This window comes from Pelophylax lessonae (assembly GCF_965119305.1).
Source record: "Pelophylax lessonae genome assembly, chromosome: 11".
NCBI classification, from domain to species: domain Eukaryota; kingdom Metazoa; phylum Chordata; class Amphibia; order Anura; family Ranidae; genus Pelophylax; species Pelophylax lessonae.
The window spans coordinates 63,847,344-63,872,194 of NC_138778.1; the positions used below are offsets into that span (position 1 = coordinate 63,847,344).

The following is a 24,851-nucleotide window of genomic DNA, read 5'->3' on the forward strand; positions in this document are numbered from 1 at the left end:
AGATAGCATGCAGTATATTGCCTCTTGGCTTTGCTAGAAAAGGGACACAGAGTCTGACCTGGAAGTGACATCCTACACATCGCTTTCCGGGTCACAACAAGAAGGGTAGGAAAGGAGACGTGTGTTCACTCTTCTCCTTCCCCTCCACCCGTTGGCACCCACCATATCGGTCCCGAGCCCAGAAAAAATAGTAGGGGTACACAGGCGGGGAAGGCGGTTGGGGTGCCTTTACTGGGGGTGTGTAGATGCAATCGGACGGCAGCTCAGCAGCCCACCTGACCGGCAGGAGTCTGCCTGACAGTTCAACACACAAACTAGGTGGGTTGAGTGGGAGTGAGTGGTATTCTGTCATTGCAATAAACCTTTACTGTAGCTGAATGTCTTTGTTTTGCAGCCCGTTTTTTGGATGATGGGCTACAGTGAAGCTGACTTTAGGGCTTTGTGTATCTGGCTGACTGCAGGGAATCAATTGAGGAGGATACAGACTGACCTGTGAGCGATGAAAGGGGTTGGGCTCGTCTAAGAGTTATGGATATTTGTTACTGTTTAGGAAACGTGCCTCTAACTATTTGAGGTACAAGACTGCTGAGATGGCAGGTAGGTTTCCCATGTAAACAAATCCATGTGATCATTATGACTGGCTGTCATAGCAATAACAGTAATCAAGAAGATTGAAGAAGACGTAATGACGAAATGCATTCGAGGCGTGACCACGCGATCTGTGTTAGTTAATGACAGCTGCTTCGGGATTACCCGAGAATCACTTAGATCGATTCTGTTGGAGTACAGTAAGAAAGACCGAACGTGCTGATCATCCCTGAGATTGTTTTCATGCGATTGATGTTTTATATCATGTGAGTGTATTTTAAAGGTGGACTTGGGGAAATTAATACTCAAACAGGATTACGCTAGGTGCTTCATTCCTATGTTTATGAGCGAACATTTAGCGATGGAGGAGTGACATATCGGGTTACCATCCAACCTTTACAAGGCTAGATTCATATGCCAATCTGGGGAGTGTGGCGAAAGGGTCACAAGTTTGGCCCGACCTGATTATCAACAGAAAAATTAGCTGTGTCACCAATTTATAATTACCACTATTCACGCGGTGGACTTCATATGAACTGTTCATATTTGTTTTAATATTCATGGAGATGCGTAGATCTTGAGCGCTGCTATTGCTGGTGTAAATCACTAATTACTTTTACAGCAATATAGTTTTGGTTCATGTTTGATATTAGATAATAGCAGCTGCTATCTAGACAATTGTGGTTTGTATTCAGCTATTCATTGGAATTTTTTGGCGCTGGGTGGTTTTTCAGTTTTTTAACTGGTTCACCATTTATTTCAAATAATAAAGAAGATTAGTAGCTCTGGACATCCAGATAATAAATTGGAACTTTAGTCCAAAAACTTCAGGTTGGCCACTTTTGCAGGTAAAGCTATGAAAAACATTAAAAACAAGGGGCTATACTGTTTAACCACTTGCCGACCAGCCACCATAGTTTTACGGCGGCAGGTCGGCAGCTCTGTCCCATTAAATTACATACCAGTACGTCGCTTCGCGGGACTGCTAGCGGCGGGTGCACGCGCTGCCCATTTGCCACAGGGTAGGCTGATCAGCAGGTCCGGCGGCCGCGATTGCCACCAGGCACCTGCGATCGCTCCCTGTGGAAACACAACAGCGGCCTGCCATTGTAAACACGGCAGACCACTGTTCTGTCAGTTATGAACACAGGGATCCTGTCTTCCTCTTACTTAGGAACACAGGTCTCTGTGTTCATTTAGCAAGCCTGCTCCCCCCCGTTAGAAAGCACCCCCTAGGGACACATTTAACCCTTTGATCGCCTCCTGGTGTAAACCCCTTCCCTGCCACTGTCATTAGTACAGTAACAGTGCATATTTTTAGTATTAATTCCTGTAGTAATGTCTCTGGTCCCCCCAAAACTGTCAAAAATGTCATTTAGGTGTCCGATTTGTCCGCCACAATGCCGCAGTCCCGCTAAAAATTGCTGCTTGCCGCCATTACTAGTAAAAAAATAAAAATTACATAAATCCTTCCCCTAGTTTGTAGACGCAATAACTTTTGCGCAAACCAATCAATATACATTTATTGAGATTTGTTTTACCAAAAATATGTAGCAGAATACAAATTGGTCTAAAATGATGAAAAAAATTTGATTTTTATATTTTTTTCTATTGGGAATGTTATATAGCAGAGGGTAAAAAATATTGTTTATTTTTTCAGGATTGTTGCTCTTATTTTGTTTATAGCGCAAAAAAAAAAAAAAAAAAAATGGCACAGGTGATCAAATACCACCAAAAGAAAGTTCTATTTGTGGGGAAAAAAAAAACATAAATTTCATTAGGGTACAGCATCACACGACGCGCAATTGTCAGTTAAAATAACACAGTGCCATATCGCAAAAAAATGGCCTGGTCAAGGGGGTAAATCCTCCCGGCCCAGAAGTGGTTAAAATCTAGCAATACACTATCTCACCCTGCTCTGCACATGCTCAGTTGCTCCCCATTTTAGGTACTTTTAGGCAGTGCTGAGTTCGTAGAGGCCGATCTGCTGACAAGCTTAAATTGGAATTAAAACCTCCCATCCTTTACAGCCAAAGAAGCTGCTTCTGTTTGATCTTCAACTGCTATGGTGCTGCACATGTGATCAGTTATGACTCCAGTCATTTGATGGTTTGACAGTTTGGTTGAGGACACATGCAAATGTGACAGTTAGCAATTCTGGCATTCCAGGAATGTAACTGTTTTTTGAAGGGTTTAGTTTTGCTTTATTGATTTACTGCTGTTGAGGAGCTCTGGGCTTCAGCAAAATGGCAGCCTCTGGCAAGAAGAAACAGAAGCAATGTTGGTGGCAATTTACAGCACACACTTATTTTGGTAGCATATTAATGTGGAATACAAAAGATGTTCCTTTTTTTTAATCGACAAGTTCCGCTTTAAGTGACAGCATGGTCTCAAAACTGGAAGACTGTACTTCTGCAGAATCTGTGGCTTTCCAGGTGAATTGTAGATTATTGTTCCCTTAGCACAAGAAATGATCCATGCTAAGTAATGTTAATCTAAGAACTGTGGGCTGGAACAGGTTTATTTCTGTCCCTGTTTGCAGGAACAGGAAGAGGAGAGCACAGCTCTATACAGGATCAGAGGAAAGGTAGAAGGAGTGTTTATCCTGAGGTCTCTGCTGTATTTTACCCTAAGGGTCCTTTCACACGGCCCGCATCCACCGACAGAGCCGTTCTTCTCAGCGGGGGGATTGATCCGGCGATCCCCGCTGAGCAGGCGGATGACAGCTCCATCTCCGCTCTGTGTGCAGAGATGGAGCTGTCAGATCCCCGCCGTCCTCTATGGGGGAATTGGATGCGAACGGACCGCATGTCCGTTCTCATCCGATCCGCTGGACGGATGGATAATAGGGTTTCCATCAGTCCGGATTTCACGGATAGGATCGGAAGCGGATAGCAGCGGGTGTCAGCAGAGATGTCTCTGCTGACATCCACTGCCCCATAGGGATGCACGGAGCATCCGATCCGGTCTGAAAAACTGACAGGTGGATCTGATCGGATCGTTTGTGTGAAAGGACCCTAACTCTGCTTCCTCACACTTAGACCTCTAGGACAGGCTTAAATCTGATTCCGGGCTGAGAAACCTTAGTGCTGGGATTTATTTACATTAAATTATCCGTATGCGGCAACAAGGAGTGTATTCCAGTACTACCTGCAGATGAGTTTCAGGATAAGCAGATTACAGATAAAATATGGGTGCACTGGAACGTCTGAATGAAAAACTGAACTACAGAGACAGGAAGATTGTGCCCCATGTAAGCATCTAAATGTTTAATTTTCAATTTTACTGGAAAGTACCTTTAAAATGTAATTCACCACTTTACGCCCGCCCACATTGACACTACTGCGGCAATGTGGCACGATCCCGTCCAGCGACGTAGACCTACGTCGCTGGACTCCTCCCCCGCATCCCGTCCAGCGACGTAGACCTACGTCGCTGGACTCCTCCCCCTGTAGGCGGCGCTCGCGCGCCGCCGGAGGCGCACTCCTGCTGTTTTCAGTCACAGCGGGAGTCGGGCCAGGGGTGGAGCGGCGGCGATCGTCGGGGAGTCAAGTTTTGTAAACAGAGCGGGCGGCTCTCCTAAGTGACAGGCAGGGTCAGATAGCATGGTTCAGCATAGCTGAACATGCGATCTGTCCTTGTGTCACTCAGTCACCTCCCCCCACACACGTCAGTAAGCACCAGGCATACATTAACCCCTCCCTCTCCAATTAAATTAACCCCTTCCCTGCCAGTGTCATTTTTACAGTAACAGTGCATATTTATAGCACTGATTACTGTAGTAATGTCACTGGTACCCCCAAAAGTGTCAAAAATGTCAGTCAAGGGTCCGATCTGTCAGCCGCAATGTCGCAAAAATCGCAGATCGCCGCCATTACTCGTTAAAAAACAAAACACCAAAAATGACAGAAATCTTTCCCTTAGTTAGTAAACGCAATAACTTTTGCGCAAACCAATCAAAATACGCTTATTGTGATTTTTTTTTACCAAACATAGGTAGCAGAAAACAAATTGGCCAAAAATTAAAAAAAATTTAGATTTTTACATTTTTTTTTGGGGGGGGGGGGGGAATTTCATATAATGATGATATAATGATTATTTCATATAATGTTAAAAATATTGTTATTTTTTCAAAATAAACGCTCTTTTTTTGTTTATAGCGCAAAAAGTAAAAATCGCACAGGTGATCAAATACCACCAAAATAAAGCTCTGTTTGTGGGAAAAAAAGGACGTAAATTTTGTTTGGGTACGGCATCACACGACCACGCAATTGTCAGTTAAAGTCGCACAGTGCCAAATCGCAAAAAGTGGCCTGGACGTAAGACAGCAAAATCCTCCGGTGGTAAAGTGGTTAAACATAATTTTGGGGTAGCTGCTTCTATATTTCTGCTCACCATATAGGCACATGGATCAAACCTTTACATTTTCTAGCTGTCTACATTACATACTGAAATGAAAGTAAAGCTGGCTTTACCTATGGGCATTTCATCAGGAATCAGCTGAAATTCGCTCTGTATGTGGCCCTGTCATCTCCCTACTGCCGGACATCCTTTCATTAAAAAAATTGAAGGAGCCTGGAAAGAAATGTTTCCAATCAGATGCAGCCCCTGTTCAGGTATTCTGACAGCTGCCATTGACTACTTTCAGAATACAATAGGTGCGATGGGACATGTGTCCTTTTAGGCCATATAGCATGTATATCCAGGCTTAAAGCGGAGTTCCGGCCACATACACAATTTTTAACTAAAAATAACCCCCTAATCCTAAGCTATCCCTAATTACCCTAACACTAACCCCACATTACAGGTCATTGCAGTTGTAAAATAAAGATAAATACTTCCCTTTAAAATTGATTGCAGAGCGCGGGCATCTGAAGCCGTGGTGTCCCCCGCTGTGTCCTTCTTCTGGGTTTCTGGCTACCCAGAATGTAGATTGTGAAATCAGAGTAGGGGCCAGGGCTGTTCCCATTGCATCCTGGGATTGATGACGCTCATCTCCCAGGATGCAATGCAAAGGAGGAAGTGACGTCGGTGGCCGTGTCCGTACAAGGAGGAAGAAGAAGGTAGGTAAGTTTATTTTCATTAAAAACAAGGTAAGTGAAAAAAAAAATTAACTATCCAATTATTTTTCAGGTTTTTTTATGCTAACTGATGCTGCAAATTTTTTTTTTAAGGTGGAACTCCGCTTTAACAACAAAATCTAATACAGTATTGTCTGCTTTAATCTCAGGCCTGGCTGAACAAAAATAAAAATCTTTGGTTAGTTTACACAGCCCACATATATGTATTTTTGTAAAGATGTGATTGAGGTGTGCCTATGCAAGCAGAGCAGCTCCCATATATGTATTTCATCTGTGCAATTAGCTGTTTGCCTGGAGATGAGCCTTAAACACAAAACTCCCATATTTATATCCCCAAAGAATTACTTCGAAAACATGAAAGGGAAAAGCTGATTGAAAATTGCTGTGGTCAACACAACCGGTTCTTCTTCCAAATGTTTGATCATAAGGTGTGCTTTGTATAAAGTTCTTCTTTAATTGTACTGACAGTGTAGTTTCAGGTCACACATCTAGCTCTAGGTCCCTTTTTTTCTGTTTTCTCAGGAAATTGATTTGATCGCGCCAAGACCAAAAAAAGACTGCTTGACATTTTCTAAACTCAAACTGAAATGAAATTATGACTTGTCAATACAAGAGGTTAATAAGTGGAAAATGAATTTCAGCACATTTGTGATTAGGAAAGATTAGAGCTCAAAATGAAGATGTGGTAACAGTAATGTAAGCGGGTCTGCAAAATTAATCTGCGCCATGAGCAGATAGCACATAGCGGCGTAACCACAGCAACAAAAAAAATTACCCCCTCCACCAGGGGTAATAAACAAAGAATATTAGGGATGGGTTCTGCTTCTGTGACTGCGGCTCCTTTCTCCTCATCACATTGTCTAATGAGCTCCCATGGGCTCTGTCCCTGAGCTCTGTGATATACTATTTTTTTTCTGCACGGAACCTTCTAGATAATGAGAGCTCTTTTTCAGCTGCTTGGGAATATTGGCTGTTAAACCACCCGCATCTGACACCTCCACGGCTCAATGACCTCAAATTGAAGCATTAGCTGGACCTCAATCCCCTTAATGGCTGCGACGCTCCCCTTACTTGTCCCAGCTGTCCTCCCTCCAGCCTGTAACATTAATTTTTTGTTTTGCCAAAGGGGTTTCTTAGTGCGAAATGTATCTACCAATCAATCAATTATATATGTATCTATTTGTCCATCCTTGTACTGATGAATTTGCTAAAAGCAGAGCAGCAGGACATAAGCCTAAGAACTGAATAAAATATCACAATTTCAAGATGCAATTTTCTAGTTTGAGCATTTCTGAAGGCTAGCTGAACATGAGATAATCAGCATCACGGCTTTTTGACACATTTTGTTAAACTGTAAAATGTATGGGATACCTAAAATGTATTGACTACTTCAGATAACGCTGAACCCTAAAAATAGAAGGTCAACAGGTTTTTTTTTTTTTTTTCATATAATGGCCCCATTATCCTCAAGAGGATAGCCATTTGCTGCCTTTGTGAAGATCAAACAATACATGTGTTGTGTTTACATGTCTTCCCATGGCATGATCTTTTACAAAGCAATGACTTCATAACAGCTCAAGACCTCAAGGAAGCCTTCTAAAGCTGGCTGTAGACATCCAAGAATGGTTGGACATTGATGTTGTATTCAACTGTCTGTACATGTCTTCTGGCCTACTTTCAGGGAACTCTTAGGTCACAAAAACATTCCTGCATAGGATTAAGAGTGGCACAAATCATACACTTCTGGCAGCCTGAATGCCCCCTTATCCAAAAATAAACCTGTGGTCAGGCTCAGGACATCCAAATATATACATGTACTTATAAGGCTTAAATCAAGCCTTTCCTGACCTCCATAGCTGCAGGCACCGTTGAACTGTTCATCCTGAACATTTACAGCAGAAGTCTATCAAGCTGTTTTCCCAAAAGCTCATCTCACCATACACATGGTTCTGCATTTACATTAGAGATTCAAAGCTGCAAGGCTGCTGGAGGGAGCTGAGCTAGTGAGAGAACAACTGATACTTTCTCCTGGGGATTTTTATGATAATTGCTCCACAGTGCCTTCAGCTACAAAGGTCAGTGATGGCTTGATTTAAAGATAATTTACTACCTTTAAGCTGAATTCTGGGGTGGAGAAAAAGTACCTCTTTAGTGGGTCCCCCTACACACCACAAGAGTTCAATACCTGTGTACACTAGGGGAATGATGAATAAGATGAATTACTTTTTTTTTTCCCTACAACACCAGCAGCCAGCACTCTCCTCTGCCGCTCCCTGTATGTGGATGGGCCCTCAACATCCTCATGTACAGTACAATGCAGGACCACTGATGACATCAGTTGATGGCAATCAGTTGAACAGCAAAGAGTAGTGGCTGTGGAGCACGTCTTCCAAACAGAAGGAAGCCTGCAGAAGCAGAAATAAAGGTATTTTACCATACTTCTATCCCCCTAGATACAACTAGCATTTAACCCTTGCAGTGCAAAGAGACCCACTGGGTTATTTTTTCTCAAGCCTGGGGTTCAGCTTTAAATAACAAATTCTCTATATTAGTATGTGGTCAACTAATCCGATAGGGACCCCAAATGTAGCCCCAAACAACACTGCAAATACAGCAATATTCAGTGCATGTAATGCTATAGAAAACAATCAGATGCTGTGGACATGTTACAGAAGATGATTAGTGGCTGTAGACATGCTAAAGGAGATGGTTAGAGACCACAGTCATATTACAGAAGGCAGAGACTGCAGCCATATTGCCAGAGACAGCTAGAGATCACTGCAATTATAGTCTCTTTAAAATTCATTGCCTCCACATCTGCCATCCCTACAGCCCTGGTAAAAATTACTGGCAGCACAACTAATATTTTTCTTAGAAAAAAATGCCAGAGGGATAAAAAACATCAAAAGAGTACAGGGAAACGAAATATAAAGGCAACAAAAACAAAGAAAGTGTAAGGCTCCATTCACACCTGGGCGTTTTTGAGTGTTTTTCAGGTCCAAAAACGCTCAAAAAAACCATTCCAAAACGCCCAACAAGTAAAACCCCATTCATTTAAATGGCCTCTGTTCACATCTGAGCGTTTTGCAAAACGCCTGTAGCTGAAAAAAGTACATGAGCTTCTTTTTGGGCTGATTACCAGCGTTTTTGATAGATGTCAATGCCTGCCTCCAAAAACGCCTGAAAATCGCGGTAAAATAGCGGTAAAAATCGCGGTAAAACGCTACGCTCAAGTGTGAATGCAGCCTTAAAGAAAATAAACCAAAACATTTTATTATCAGAAACACATCTAATAAATATTTTTCCTCCATCGGCCCTGAGTGTGCGCCTTGGCAAGAAAAACACTGATTACTAGCTGCTGGAGACCAAGAGAAAATAAGAACCAAAGGGATGCATACAACTCTTGAGCTGCAGGCTGGGCACCATCTACTCCATCTGGTTCAACCAATAAAAGAGAAAAAAACAAAACAAAAATCATACAATCCTACACCCACAGTTGATCCAGATGAAGGCAAAAACCCCATCAAAGCATGATCCAATTTGCTACAGCAGGGGAAAAATATTCCTTCCTGACCCCCCGAGAGGTAATCTGATTTTCCCTGGATCAACTTTACCTATAAATATAAATATGTAATATGTTACTCAGTTCACCACTTCGCGCAAAATCATGTACCTGTATGTCATTTTGCTGAAGTGGTTGTACTGGCGTGATGCCTGCAGCTGCAGGCATCACCCCAAGGTACCGTTATTTAGAGCCAGCGGTCAGCTTTCTTGTAATAACAACCAATGCGGCTAACCCCCTCCCGCCGCCTTTCACCACTCCACCCGGGTCTCCTATCCCACCAGGGAGACCCCGAGCAACCAGCCAGGACGTCCGCCAGCTAGCTGGAGACCCGACCAAAGCTGTAATCGGCTTTGATCGGGTCTACAATGTAGTAACCACGAAGCAATGTCACTTCTGGTTTATTCTGCAGTTTTAAAAAATCCAAAGTATTTAAAAACGCCAAATCTTGGCGCTTTAAATACTTTCAAGTACAGAGGAGGGGTTTGGGGTCTTTTAGACCCCAGATCCCTCCATAAAGCGCACAGGTCACTGCCTATTACTGTCACAAGGGATGTTTACATTCCCTGTGACAACAATAAAAGTAATTCAAAAAGAAAAAAAGGAGCTCTATATGAATAATAGTGATACTCTTCAACAAGTATACAAATGTGCATAAACAAAATATAATGTATATACAAGTATATAAATGTGCATTTAAATCAAATAAAATAGATCACAATAATGTGAATAAAAGTCCATAATTGTAAATTAAATATTTCCAGTGTTCTTACACCGCAATCTCAGTGAATTTCCACCTGTGTGCTGCCTCCGAAGTGCACACTCACCAGAATCAGTTGCTGTCTAAGTTATAGGACAACAAAAGAGCATTCAGTATTCAATGGTATTCCTTTTGAAGATAGATCTGATACTCTATGGACGTGATAGATCTTCCAAACTCACAGATGAAGTCATCGGGGAAATTGTTCAATCTCATCAAGCCAGAGAGAAGGATCACCGACACCAGAAAAAATTGCTCATAGTGTAGTATTTAATAAAATATGTAAAAAAACTAATTAAAAACACCACCAAACCACAAACAGCAGGGAATGGGGTTCAGACTCTACAACTAATGGTGCAAGCAGTCCATATAAAGTGCCTAAAAAACATGAGCCACATAAACGAATTAAATAAGTTTACGTGGCTCATTTTTTTTTTTTTATAAAGGAACAGTATAAAAATAAAAAAATTAAATAAATAATAAAAAAAACATTTTTTTAAAGCGCCTGTGCGCCAAAGAAAATGCATAAATAAGTCGCGCCCGCAAATGTAAACAGTGTTCAAATCACACATGTGAAGTATCACAGCGATTGTTGTTGCCAGAGCTATATTGCTAGCACAAGACCTCCTCTGTAACTCTAAACAGTTAACCATAAAAAAAAAAATTAAAGCGTCGCCTATGGTGATATTCAACGCCATTAAATGACTGTGCACAATTTTAAAGTGTGACATGTTTGGTGTCTATTTACTCAGTATAATATCATCTTTTTTACATTATAAAAATAAAAAAAAATTGGCTATCTTTACGGTTTCATTTTTTTAAAAATTAGTTAAACTGCTTTTTTTAAAAAAAAAATTGCGTTTGAAAGACCGCTGCACAAATACAATGTGGCATACAATATTGCAGTGACAGCCATTTTATTCTCTAGGGTCTCTGCTAAAAATAAATGTATACATGTTTGGGGGGCTCTAAGTAATTTTCTAGCAAAAAATACTGATTTAAACTTAAAATTAAGCAACAAATGTGAGAATAGGCCTGGTCCTGAAATGGTTAAAGCAATCTACTGAACTGGCCAGAACCAGCTGTTGAGGGAGTCTATTTCCCCTTTTCACAGCTCTTACTGTGAATTATTTGGAGATAAAATCTCTTTTCCTCTGTGATGACCTTAAAGTGAATAACTCAACACCAAGTTCATTTTATGGACCTCTTATGTATTTATACATGTTGATCATATCCCCCCTTAATCTCCTCAAGAGAGAATAAATTCAGTTCCTCTAATCTTTCCCCATAGCTGAGCTCCTCCATGACTCTTATTAGTTTGTTTGCCCTTCTCTGCACTTTCTCCAGTTCCCCCGATATCCTTTTTAAGAACTGATGCCCAAAATCTAACTGCATATTCCAGGTGAGGTCTTACTAATTTGTACAGGAGCAAAATGATATCTCTCTCTCTGGAGTCCATACCTCCTAATTAGTTGGAAACCGCAACTTGGCATTGCATGCTATTATTAGGCTTATGATCTACCAGAACACCCAGATCCTTCTCCACCATTGGTTCCCCCAATTGTACTCCTAGTTATGTATGAGGCATGCATAATCTTAGCCCCTAAGTGCATAACGTTACATTTATCAACATTAAAACTCATTTGCCACATAGTTTCCCAATTAAACAATGCATTGCATTCGGCTTGTAAGTTGGAGACATCCTGTAAGAACATTATTCCACTGCAAATGGTACTTTTAATCCCAGACCCTAAATCAATTATAAAGATATTAAAAAGTAAGGGTCCCAACATTCAGAGTTGTATAAAGTACTCGAAACCCATACTTGAGTAAAAGTACAAGTGCTTGATCAAAAAGTGACTTGAGTAGAAGTGGAAGTGCTCGATCAAAAAGTGACTTGAGTAGAAGTACTAAAGTATTCAACATTTTTTGTACTTAAGTACTGCAAGTAGTTTTTTTTAAAATTTTGCTACTCAAGTACTGAAAGTTAAAAGTACCAGTAGTTTTGAAAAAAAAAATGCTACTCAAGTACTGAAAGTAAAAGTACAAGTACTGTGTTATGTAGTTATTAAAGAAAGAAGTCAAAAGTTTGAACATCATATTGTTTTTTATTATTTAAAATGCAGCTTTTATTTATACATACAGTAGCATTTATTTTCGTATGCGCTGATAATACACGTTTTGAGCTTCATGAAACCTGCCATCTACTGTTCTGGCAGGGGTAATTTTTATAATAATAACGAGTAACTATGCAGCACAAAAAAAAAAATATTGGAGTAGAAGTATTGAAATCATCGAAAAAATGTAGTGAAGTAAAAGTGGAAGTAGGAGAAAAAAATTCTACTCTAGGAAAAGTACAGATACCGCCTTTCGGTACTTAAGTACAGTAGTGAAGTAGTTCTACTTAGTTACTATACATCTCTGCCAACATTGAACCTTGGGCTACACCACTAATAACCTTAGACCATGCAGAGTAAGAATCGTTAACCACTACTCTCTGAATTTGGTCAGTTTTCTATCCATATACAAACTGATATTTCCAAGACTGTAGACCAGGGGTCAGCAATCTTTTTACACTTAAGGGCTGGATTCAATGCACATGAATGCATTCACCTGCTAATAAATAAAGATAACATTAAACAGCCCACGCACCTCTGGCCCCCTTTACATTACACAGCCCCCTGAACCTCTGGACCCCCTTAAATTACACAACCCCCTGCACCTCTGGACCCCTTTACATTACACATCCCCCTGCACCTCTGGCCCCCTTTACATTAGACAGCCCCCTGTACCTCTGGATACCTTTACATTACACAGCCCTCTGGATCCCTTTACATTACACAGCTCCTGCCCCTCTGGACCCCTTCACATTACACAGCTCCTGCACCTCTGGACCCCTTCACATTACACAGCTCCTGCACCTCTGGACCCCTTCACATTACACAGCCCCTGCACCTCTAGACCCCTTTACATTACACAGCCCTCTGCACCTCTGGACCCCTTTACATTATACAGCCCCCTGTACCTCTGGACCCCTTTACATTACACAGCCCCCTGTACCTCTGGACCACTTTACATTATACAGCCCTCTGGACCCCTTTACATTACACAGCTCCTGCCCCTTTGGACCCCTTCACATTACACAGCTCCTGCACCTCTAGACCCCTTCACATTAAACAGCCCCTGCATCTCTGGCCTACTTTACATTACACAGCCCCCCGCACCTCTGGACCTCTTTACATTACACAGCCACCGCACCTCTGGATCCCTTTACATTACACAGACCCCACACCTCTGGACCCCTTTACATTACACAGCCCCCTGCACCTCTGGACCCCTTTACATTACACAGCCCCCCTGCACCTCTGGACACCTTTACATTACACAGCCCCGCAACTCTGGATCCCGTTACATTACACAGCCCCCCTGCATATTACACAGCCCCCATGTACAATACACAGCTCCCTCCCCCTGTATATTACACAGCCCCGATTACACACACCCTCTGCATATTACACAGCCCCCCGCAGCTACTTAGGCTACCATTAAAGCCACTTTGTTATTTTTACACAAACATCGCTGTTTGCTAATGACAAGTGTCCCAGTGCCTGGGCTTTATTAATAAAATGCTGGTATATTTGTAAGTATGTTTTTATTGCGCCAATATACTGCAACCCTACGGTACTTCACTATTGGCTCCTTATCTTTGTTCCACACTTGAAGATTACTGGAACATCTTAGAGGCTACTGAGGAGTTCTTGATCCATTCCTTGTGACCCATCAGTCCTATTTAAATCAAGGCTGTTTCACTCCTAGACTGAAAAGCTGGGGGTAAGGAGGAACACAAAAGGGGTGTGTGCCAAATCACAGAATTAATTTATGTGGAGCACTTCAGCACTTTTAGGAAGATTGGAGCACAAGAGCACTTTACATTGATTATATCACTTTATTTGAACTGTTATATATACAGTATGTTTATATGATACTAGCGCTGTTTTATTTCTTTCAAATGCCGCTATATACTATATACCTCCATACTCAGGTGACGTGGCTCCTTCCTCCTCTCCTCCCTGCTGACATCTAGCGGTCAGATCGGGAGAGGGGGAAGCTGGCCAGTCACGTGAATGCAGAGCGGCGCTCAAAATCAGGTATATAGCTGCATTTTATTATTAAAGCACAGGCACTGGGACACTTGTCATTAGCAAACATGGACGTTTGTGTAAACATAAAGTTGCTTAACAACCACTTTAAAATGCCCGGGGGCAGGACATTTAGTGGCGGTGGGCTGGGTGCGGCCCGCAGGTTTCCGACCCCTGCTGTAGACTTTACCTTACAAATTAGCAGTGTGTGGGGAAATGTGTCAAATGCAAAATCCAAGTATACTATGTCCAAAACCATCCATCTGTCCAAGGTTTTACTTAAAAAATAAAATCAGGTTTGTTTGACAACTTCTGTCTTTCATGAATCCATGGTGTCTGTTGCTTAAAATATTTTTTTCCACTAAGAACTCATCTATGTGATCTTTTATTAAACTCTCCAATATCTTCCCAACTATAGAAGTAAAACTAACAGGTCTATAGTTACTTGGTAAAGACTTTGATCCTTTTTTAAATATAGGCACCACATTGGCCCTACGTCCTCCAGTGGTATTATTCCAGTCATTAAGGAGTCCATAAAAATAGAAAACAATGACTTTGAAAAGCTCAATTATTTTAGGATCCGTGGGTGGATTCCATCTGGTCCAGGTTCTCTATCCACCTTTATTCTGTCCAAATATTTCTGGACCATATGACTTCTCAGTCATTGTGGATCATTTGGGGCTGTGTCAATACAATCTCTATTATGGTCATGAGCTCCCCCATGCTCCTTTTTATACACAGAGCTCAAGAAAGTATTTCATAAATTTGTCATCTCTTTGTCCCCAATCACTCACTCCAGATTTTTTTATAAAGGACCTACATGCTCAGATCTAACCTTTTTACTATTAATATATTTAAATAATTTTTTTGGGTTTGCCCTACCATCTTTTGCAATCTGTCATTCGTATTAAATGTTTGCGTCCTTGATTTCCTTTTTACATTTTTTGTTAGATTTTTTTTAACATTTGAAAGATGATAGTGTTCTTTCATTTTTATATTTTTTAAAAACTCTTTTCTTATTATTAATAGCTTTTTAAACTTAGGTTTTATTTTTAGCCTGTTAAACTTATTGCCCATGGGAATGCAGCGAGTTTGCATACAGTCTTTTTGAGGAATTCCCATTTCTATTCTGTGTTCATCGATGCCAATATTGCCTCCCAGTCTAAGTCTTGGAGAGCAGTCCTCATCCTTTTTGCTTTTGTGGCCTACAGGGGCTGCAGAATATGTTTGTTTCCTCCTCACTTCCTTGATCCTGAGGCACCTCCAACCTACTTGACACTATGGGTTCTGACATGATTCAGAAAACACAACAATGACACCTAGATTTAGGTATATCAGTTTTACTGACTTTAAATGGAAGAAGGAACAAATACGATTTTAACACAACAGGAATTATGACAGTATAGGACCAGAGTGAGATTCTGAGTCTTGAAGTCCCAATAAAGCACAAGGTAACCCGAGACTCAGAATCCTTTACTTCAATAATATCAGAAACACAAACATATAATGATATTTAACTGAAGAAGCATATAACTATGATTGCAAGAACAGTGCAATTCTACTTATAAGAATGTGAGAGTGACAAATCAGATATCTGATTCTATATTAACTGATAATAAGACAGTCAGATCTAACTAGTTCAGCTGCATGAATAACGCTTAATGGAATATACTTCAATAACAAGTGTAACCTGACAGAGTGCACTCTATCACCTATAGGGGGCTCCCTTTATCCTTGAATTAAGTGAGTCTCTTCCTGAGCGAGGTCTTGCTGGTGGTCTTCTCCGGCGGTAGGAGCTCAAATGATTTCAAGAATGATATTTGTAATCCAATGGGAAAAAGGGGTACTTGTATCCAGGTTCTGACTAAAATAAACAGTATGATCCGCTGTATGTATGTAGAGGCGGTCTCTTGGTTCACCACACACTAAGCAGAATCAGCAGTGTCCCATGGCAATTATTATACTGCGCACAGGCCCTCTCTCTGTGTCCGTGAGCTGCTGTGCCCACTACAATGGGATATCTCCTCTCCAGCAGTCCTCCGCACTGGGCCGGTCACTCCTCCACAGTGTTTGCTACCACTCGCAGGTGTTGTCACTCTCGATCAATCACTTCTCAGTGACCTCCGCCACCTCTCGCTAGTGCCTCCGCACTAGGCCTCAGTCTCACTCCCTCTGCTCCCTGCAGCAGGTCTCCGGCTCTGTCCACCTCACACGCCGTCCCCGAGGCAAGAGAGTGAATCTATTTATAGACCTCCTCACAATCCCCTGCGGGACCCGTGGCTCCCTGGGAGTATAGTTCCATCCGTCCATTCCACACAGTCTTCATCCCCCACTGGACCACATATCCCATAATCCAATGCGCTACTCTTCAGGAGAACCTCAGAACAAACAGCAAACTTAAAGAAACAGTACATCAGCCTCAACTATGCTGGTAGCGATATCCTCACTTGGCTACACCCTCTTAAAGTTTAGTGCTTTTATGTTTCCAGCATGAGCTTGTTGCCTACAGCTAACATTAAATAAAATCATGTTATGGTCACTGATACCTAGATGTTCTTTTATATGGTTATATACTGTAATATACTGCAGACCATGGGTTTATGCAGACAATTATACATTTACAGACATGGTAAATCTACAAATGTCAGGAACTTGCTAAAATTACAGAAACTTTAACATCTGTCATGTTCCAATAGGGTTATGTTTTCGCTGGTAATGAATGCAAAAGTAGAACTGTTTTTGTTGCCAAAAGCCTTGTATTTCTGTTTAGCCGTTCTTGTGATTCAGATGCCCCTACATAAATGTAGACAGGTGACACCACTATTTCAAAGTTTCAGCATTTTTTAATGTCAATTTAACAGGTGTGAGCTGGGGGAAGGTAGCAGGTACAAAAGCTCCCTGGGGTGAGCACATTTTGAGGCACAAATAACAGTCCAGTGAGGTAGTGACAAACTATGCTATACACAAGTCAATTTACAGGTGCTGTACAGTTCTCTAAAAAAATGTAAATAGGAAAAAAAAAACTTTCAAACAAAACCATAGCGCTGTCCCGGCACTAACTATACAAACTGCAATCCTTATTATCAGACTGAACAAGCCTAATGCTTGTCAGTGTTTGCATACAATACTTGTTTGCTTTTTTACTGACCTTAGCAGCTCTCCCAGTGAGTATAAATTGACCTAGAGGAAAGGCCAAAAACTCAAACTGGACCGTGAATCAGAGATGTGTAAACCCCAAACAAAACATTTCCCATTTTTCTTGGATGCTTTGCTACATATTCCCCCCCACCTTGTTCCAACCCCAGGGTTGGAATACTTGTAACCCAAAAGGAGTGAACACGAGACATTCCCTATCATAACACCTGGCATGTGTTTTACCGTGAAGGAGTAATCTTGTAGAGCCAAAAACCACTGGTTCACAGATCTATTTGTCTGCTTCTTTTGGGCCATCTATTTGAGGGGAGCATGGTCAGTTATTAAATCAAACTGGCGCCCTAAAAAATAGTACCTCAGCATGTCCAAGGCCCACTTGGCTTTTCATTCCTTTTCAATGACTGCATAAATCTTATGTTCATTGGGTGTTTTTCCCCATTGTGTACCTGTGACAGTACTGCCCCAATACCTACATTAGATGCATCCATCTGAACAAAAAAAATCCTTGGAGAAATCAGGGGATTTTAGCACTGGTTGGGCTCAAAAAGCCTTCTTCAGGACCTGAAAAGACTCCTCTGCTACCGAGGACCATTTCACCATTACCGAGTATTTCCCTTTTGTAAGGTTAGTCAGTGGGGCAGCTAAAGCTGCAAAATTGGGGATAAACCTTCTATAGTAACAAGCAATCCAAAGACAGGCTCTCACCTGCTTCTTGTTGGCAGGACGTGGCCATTCTTGAATGGCTTCTACTTTGTTCAGCTGAGTTTTTATGACTCCATGGCCAATAGTGTAGCCCAAATACCTGACTTCCTCTGAGCCAATGGCACATTTTTTGGGATTTGCCATAAAACCTTTCTTGAAGAGAGAATCTAGGACAGCCTGAACATGGGGCAAGTGAGACTCCCAGTCAGTGCTATATACCACTATGTTGTCCAGATAGGCTGCTGCATACTGTTGGGGAGGTCTTAGGGTCCTGTCCATCACTACTACATTTTCCCTGGCAAGAGTAGGGTCTTTTCTCTGCTCAGCACCAAAGTTTTTCTTGTGCATATTAAGATCAGTAAATTCGAATGTAGCATCAGTGTCAGCAGAAGGCTGTCCATTTTCACTGCCTGTGGGGACTTCCTTTGTTGCCTCCAGTTCTCCTGCCATAACAGAGAAAGGAAAACCTGGGGATCCCTGAGAGGAGTCTCCTGAACCCACATTGTCTGTGTTTGCCAGCGATTCTGGCTTCGCCTCTGATTCCGCTACTGGAATTAAGTCTGGCTGATCCCACAGTTTCCAAAACTTGGGGAAATCCCCACCAATTATGACCTCTGTGGCCTGTGGGTACAACTCCAACCAGATGAGTCAAAGTTCCTACGTCAGATTTAAAATTGACAGTGGCATTAGGATACTCCCGGATATCCCCATGTATACAAATCACATAATTTATTTTAACATGAAAATTCACAGGCTTAATCATATTAACTTTAACCAAGGTAATCAAACTTCCTGAGTCCAGCAAGGCCATAACAGGCTTATTATCAACAGTCATTCGGCATATGTGTATTCCCAGACCTGGTGCTTCACTGCATGAAACAGAAGTAAGCAGACTGCTGTCTGAAACCTACGTCACATTGCAATGGGTTATTTGCCAATGGACAGTTTGCTGCAATATGTCCCGGTTCCTGACAACAGAAACACTTGACATTTATCCAATTAGGTTTTCTGACAGACTCTGGCTTCCCTTGTTTGGGATGCCAATCTTCAGATCTGGCACCAAACATCCCCCCACCTGTTTCCTTGCCATGCACACCACCCACTTCCCCTGGAACAGTCTTACCGGTTACCTGGAGAGATTGGGGAGATTGTGGCTTTGGGTGGAAATTCTGTGCAGCTCTTAGTGTGCAAAGTGCCTCTTAATGAAATTATCGGCTGACTTGGGGTCCCCTTTGCTCAAGCACTTCTGTAGGGAGACAGGCAAAGACCTCGGGTAAAGATCCATGACAACAGACTTCACTATTCTTGACAGGACTCCCATTGCAGCCACTTCTGCACCAGGTGGATCAAGTCAAAAATCTGCAAACGTGGAGGCCTCTCAACTTGGAAGGACCAGCTGCTGACCCATTGTGCTCGAACCACCAAGGTAACACCTAGTCATGCCAGGATTTCTTGTTTGACTCTCACATAGTCTGGTGCATCCGCAGACTCCAAGTAAAGGGGCGACCAGTCCTGCCCACTGGGTTTTAGGCCAGATCTCTCAAAAGTAACAAGAAAGGCCCCTGGGTCATCATCAGCAGACATCCTGGATAAAAAGCGACCCACATGGATGGCTGAGGAGCATTCTCCAACTCCTTTGGCTTTAGCAGGAGACTTTTGTGCAAGAGTCTATACCACCTCAGTCAGTGCCTTTCTGTCAGTTTCCACAGCACTGGCCAATTTTTAAAACATCAACCATGTATGTTCGTACAGCACCAATCTGTTGTTGAAGTAAAGAGTTTGCTTGCTGCTGTGCAGCGTTAGCATCAACTGTTTCAGGATTTCCTACATATTCAGTCACTCCAGGTACTGGCCCTTTAAGTAGTAACTTTTTTCTACAACTGCCAGCATCCTCCACCCTATGTAAGCTGGGGAAAGGTAGCAGGTACAAAAGCTCCCTGGGGTGAGCACATTTTGAGGCACAAATAGCAGTCCAGTGAGGTAGTGCCAACAGTGCTGTGATTTATCGGTGCTATATACAAGTCTATTCACAGGTGCTGTACAGTGTTCCAAAAAAAAGAAAATAGAAGAAAAAGACTTCCAAACAAAATCCTAGCCATGTCCTGGAGTGAACTATACAAACTGCAATCCTTACTATCAGGCTGAACAAGCCTAATACTTGTCAGTCTCTGCATACACACCTTGTTGCTTTTCTACTGACCTTTGCAGCTCTCCCAGACAGGACTTGTCTGGTCCCTAGGTGTGAGAGCACTCGCTGTCTGTCTCAAGTGAGTATAAATTGACCTTGGAGAGAGGACCAAGACCTGAACTAGACTGTGGATCAGAGATCCCTTAATGTGTATGAGAGGAGCCTGGGAGATGTGTAAACCCAGAACAAAACTTTTCCTGGCTCTCTCTGGGACGCTCTGCTACACAGCAAGAACAGCAAACTGTAAAGCTGAGACAAAGGCTATGCAGTATGACGGTGGTATGTAAATCGCATGACTAGCTGAACAGTATCAGAAATCCCTAAAGTAAAAACTATCCATATACATGTATTTCATTTGTGCATTTGGCCATTTTTTGGGATTTCTGCTATAATTCCTTGAAATGCTGCTACTTATAAATGTTGAACAGCAGCAAAATTAACTGAACAGTTAATCCTAGATGAGATTTAATGGTTTGAGTTGTGTTAATAAAATTATTATTTGGGGTTTAACATAGGCTGTGGGATTAGCCAGGAGAGATTATGAGAGTCTGGAAATGTAGTTATGAATACTTTATTAAGATATAAAGTTTATGAATTGTATTACTATCATACTGACTATCAATTTCATACACTTCAGAAACATAAGATGGTGGCTGCCAATTTTTAATTCAGGGCAATGTAATGGAATTGAAGAATAGCCCGCTCTTGTCTTCCTTCCGTACACCCCCTGCCTCTCATTCAACCTGCAGAGTCCCAGCAAAGTCCTCAGAATTCTGTATATTTGGGAGCCTTTGAGTCTCTTACCTTTATTCTGCAATGCAGCACTGATTGGCCATTGCAAAGTGCCCCCATGTAACATTTAGTCATACCATTTTGTGAACTCACAACAAAATATACATAGCCCCTCAAAAGCCAGAAGGGCCAATTTCCTGCTAGAAGCACGGTGGAAGAGGTAGGCTACAGGCATACAGTATATTTAAGTGTATACAGAGAGATTAGACTCACGTAGATCCTTCAATAATGTGCAACTAACAAGGTAAGGGTACAGAATCAAGTTATAGATGAATTGATCATTATGTGTCTGCATCTTCAAGAATTCACTTTAATAAAATGAAAGTCCAAAATAAAGAAAACAACCTACAAGGGGAATACATTTCAAGCAACTGCTAGCTTATCCAGAACTGGCCAGCCCATTGAATTCAACCCAAATTCTGAACATTTAATGTTAAAAGAAGTCTTTACAAACCCCAAAATTTCCTTGTAAGGTGTTCAATTAACTCTTACAACAATTGGGGGTCAAAGTACATCAATAGACAGTTTTCACAAATTTTCCTACATGATGTGTGTTAAGAAAAAGCTTTTGCTATCCAAAAAGAACCTTAGATTACACTTTGTCATTGAAAATATAGGCAAAGGCCAGGCTTTCTGGGGCAATGTACCGAAGACTGATGGCTTAGGAGTTGCTTTACTGCTTCAAGGCCTGCACGAGTTGATGTCGGAGACTGTTACGCATTGATACAAAATACCTACAAGAACACATTTCTGCTACTTGAGGCATTGCCAGCTTTCAATGTCAAGGGTGGACTTACTTTTTCCACAGTACATTATTACTTCTATAGATAGAAAAGGCATTTTTTTCTTGTGTTCTTATTCAAGTGTTCATTACTATTTTTTTTTTTGCAGGCATTGTGTGAACGAAGAATAATGTTTACAAGTAAGTAAAAAGTCAACAATTTCCATCCAGTGTAAGTGACTGCATATTCAATGGAGACCCGGATAGAATTAAAAACTTGATCCAGGATCTAACTCTGATGGAGTTTTTTTGGTGGAGTTGCTATCACAAACTGTTCATTCAACTTTTGTGCACCAAACACCAAAATATATGCACAATTTCATACAAAGGCTTGAGGTTTACTATGCACAGGTACAAAAACAAAGAATATAGCCTGTAAGGCAGGCTATACACAGTTCACATCTTGTATGGGCAGGTTCCACCATCCACCCCACCGGGAGAAGACAATGGTCCAGCAAGAAGGATTCCTGCATCAACACTATCTATGTTGATGGGGGGATCGAGCAGGAAAGAAATTTGCTCCATGTATGCCCAGCCTAAGTTTGCATGTGCATGTGATACACAAACAATCCATTGTTATCACTATGACCAATCAAGATTTTATTTCAAGTATTAGTCATAGTTAGTAATGTACTGAACACAGGAGTGTATTTAAAGAAAATCTGCATAGCTATTAGTTCTGTGCTTAGGCTGTTACCCGTGCTGGTCTAATGTTTTCCCACTGATTTAAAAAGATAAATATAGCATTTGGCCAGTATATGGCACTGGGTATCAAAGGAAATCCTTATGATGCTTAGCACCATCTAGTGGCTAAATACTGTATTTTCTGTTTTAAATCAATAAAAAACATTCAAACAACACAGGAAACAGGAAATTAATGACATTTGCTTTTGCCCCATTGGCACAGAATGATTGTACATGCACTTACACTGGGTGTATTGCACTGGTCAATAAATACACCCCTTAGTGTCTACAGTCATTCATGTTTTGCTTTGTTATTTTTCTATTTCAGGAATTAGCCTTTCCTAATCTTTTGGTAGAGATCACATGACCATAGGACTAGCAAAACAATTGGTCCACTATCCAGCAATCTAGTCGTGAAACTTCTTAAAGTGCTGTACCTAATATACTCAAAGAGGGACTAAAATCTAAATAAAAATAAAAAACTGCTATTAGGTAGAGTTATTTAGAAGAAAAGACATGCAAAGTCTCTTCTGCAAAAAAAAAAAAAAATAATTCCCCTTTTTTCTAGCAAGTTGTAGTATGCGTTCATTACCTGTAGCCCATGTGCAATTCACAGTGCACAGTACATTGCGAGTGGTGATAGGAGCGTCAATGTCATGAGGGCACGAGTGCCATAATGTGCAAGGATTCTGTGCATAATTATAAAATATGGCAAGAGCCCACCCACCCTGAAAGTAGGAAATGTCTACTATAAAGTAAATAGCTCTACAGAAAGATATAGAGGCAGCCACTACACAATCTAAAAAAAACAGCTGACTGGATGTCATGCTAAGCCACTGGCTTCAATACTTTCTAAGTTACCAACTCAGATCAAACATGCAGATCAGGTAACTCTCAAATCCTGTATTTTTGTTCCAGGCCAGTGATTCAAAGTACTGAAGACGGTCCACGATGACTACGTTTTCATAAAGAAAGGGTCAATAATGGCAGCCTCTGTTTTTATTTAATGACATGGTTTCTTTAAAATCTGAACTTTGTTTCCTCTCAAGAGGTCCACAATGCCATCAATTTACCTTGCTTCTCATGATAGACTTGATTGCTGCCTCAAACTCTTGTGTGTTGTTGAAGTCCACTGTTACCACATGTGGCCGCCCAATGGTCATTTCCATGTACGGGTGTTGTGATGACACCTGCAGAAGGTGGGAACATAGAGAGACATTCAAATGTATTACATTTTATATCAACAAAATCGAATTCAGCAAAAAAAATAAAAATTTAGTACACTGAAGACACAAATGTTGTATGTTCCACTATAATTTAACCAGGGACGCATTTTATTTGCCTTATATACAGGCAGTCCCCGGGTTACAAACAAGATAGGTTCTGTAGGTTTGTTCTTAATCTGAATTTGTATACAAGTTCGAACATGTACATTTTTTAAGTGTAACTCCAGCCAAGAAAAATATTTTTATGTTTTTTTGGATAGCATAAGGAAGGGTTAATGCCCCTGTAATGTTTGCTTTACTGTCTGTGCCCCTGTCCAGAAGATTTCCCCTCACTTTCTGTCCCTATGACAATTGGATTTTGAAAATGTTGGGTTGACGTGGAAATAAGGATTGGTGAAAAAGCTTCAGTGGAGACACCTTTTTCCCATGATAACTCTTACAAGAGTAAATTTTCCTTCCTAGGGCTAGATTTCCTTTCACTTCCTGTTGTCTCCCTCCATTTGTAAGTATGAGTCGTATGTATGTCAGATGTTTGTAACTTGGGGACTACCTGTATTTGGTTTTGGGAGCTATAATGGTCATCCACTATGACCAGACACTGCTGGCCGTTTTATAAAATTTTAAAGCTTTTGTTCGCAGTCATTGTTCATATTAAGAGTGCATGTACCTTTAAATATGCACCTAGACATGCTTTCTGTACATACAGCAAAAGTAAAGTTTTCTTTTATTTTATGCAAAGAAGGAATATTAATAAAATAAAATAAAATATGTATAATGCAAAGGGTAACACCGATATCCAAGTGTGCATGCTTGCACTATTTTTAGTTTAAAATTGTTTGCATTAAAAAGAACATAATTATAACATAATTATGATAACGAAACATGTCCTAACAGAAAACGAAAGCTACCATTATTGATCTCTCCATCTGAAAATGTTAGCTGCCTGATATGTCATGTTGACCTCTTTGCTTCAGTACTTTAAGGGCTAGTTTAAATCAGCATTAGCCCTCTGAAGAGTGATCTGCGGTGGATCATTTTTCAGAGGACATTTTAATCTCTAAAAACCCACACCATACCAGTGCACATTGCATGCGCTTGTGGGGCAGTTGCAGCCTGGGCCTATAATCATTATATCTGTCAAGGAGAAAAGGTATAAACTCCCATCTGCTGCCTTTGCATCTTAAAATGGTTCTAA

At 41.1% G+C, this 24,851-nt stretch overlaps 1 protein-coding gene across 2 annotated transcripts in view; it reads right to left on the minus strand.

The window, feature by feature from the left end:
- MGAT5B (alpha-1,6-mannosylglycoprotein 6-beta-N-acetylglucosaminyltransferase B) overlaps positions 1-24,851 on the minus strand; it is a 300,196-nt gene that overhangs the window by 15,566 nt on the left and 259,779 nt on the right. For both annotated transcript variants that reach the window (XM_082272994.1, XM_082272993.1), the window contains exon 15: positions 23,504-23,620. In XM_082272994.1, the coding sequence (XP_082129120.1) occupies positions 23,504-23,620 (117 nt within the window). The remainder of the gene's footprint in view (positions 1-23,503; positions 23,621-24,851) is intronic.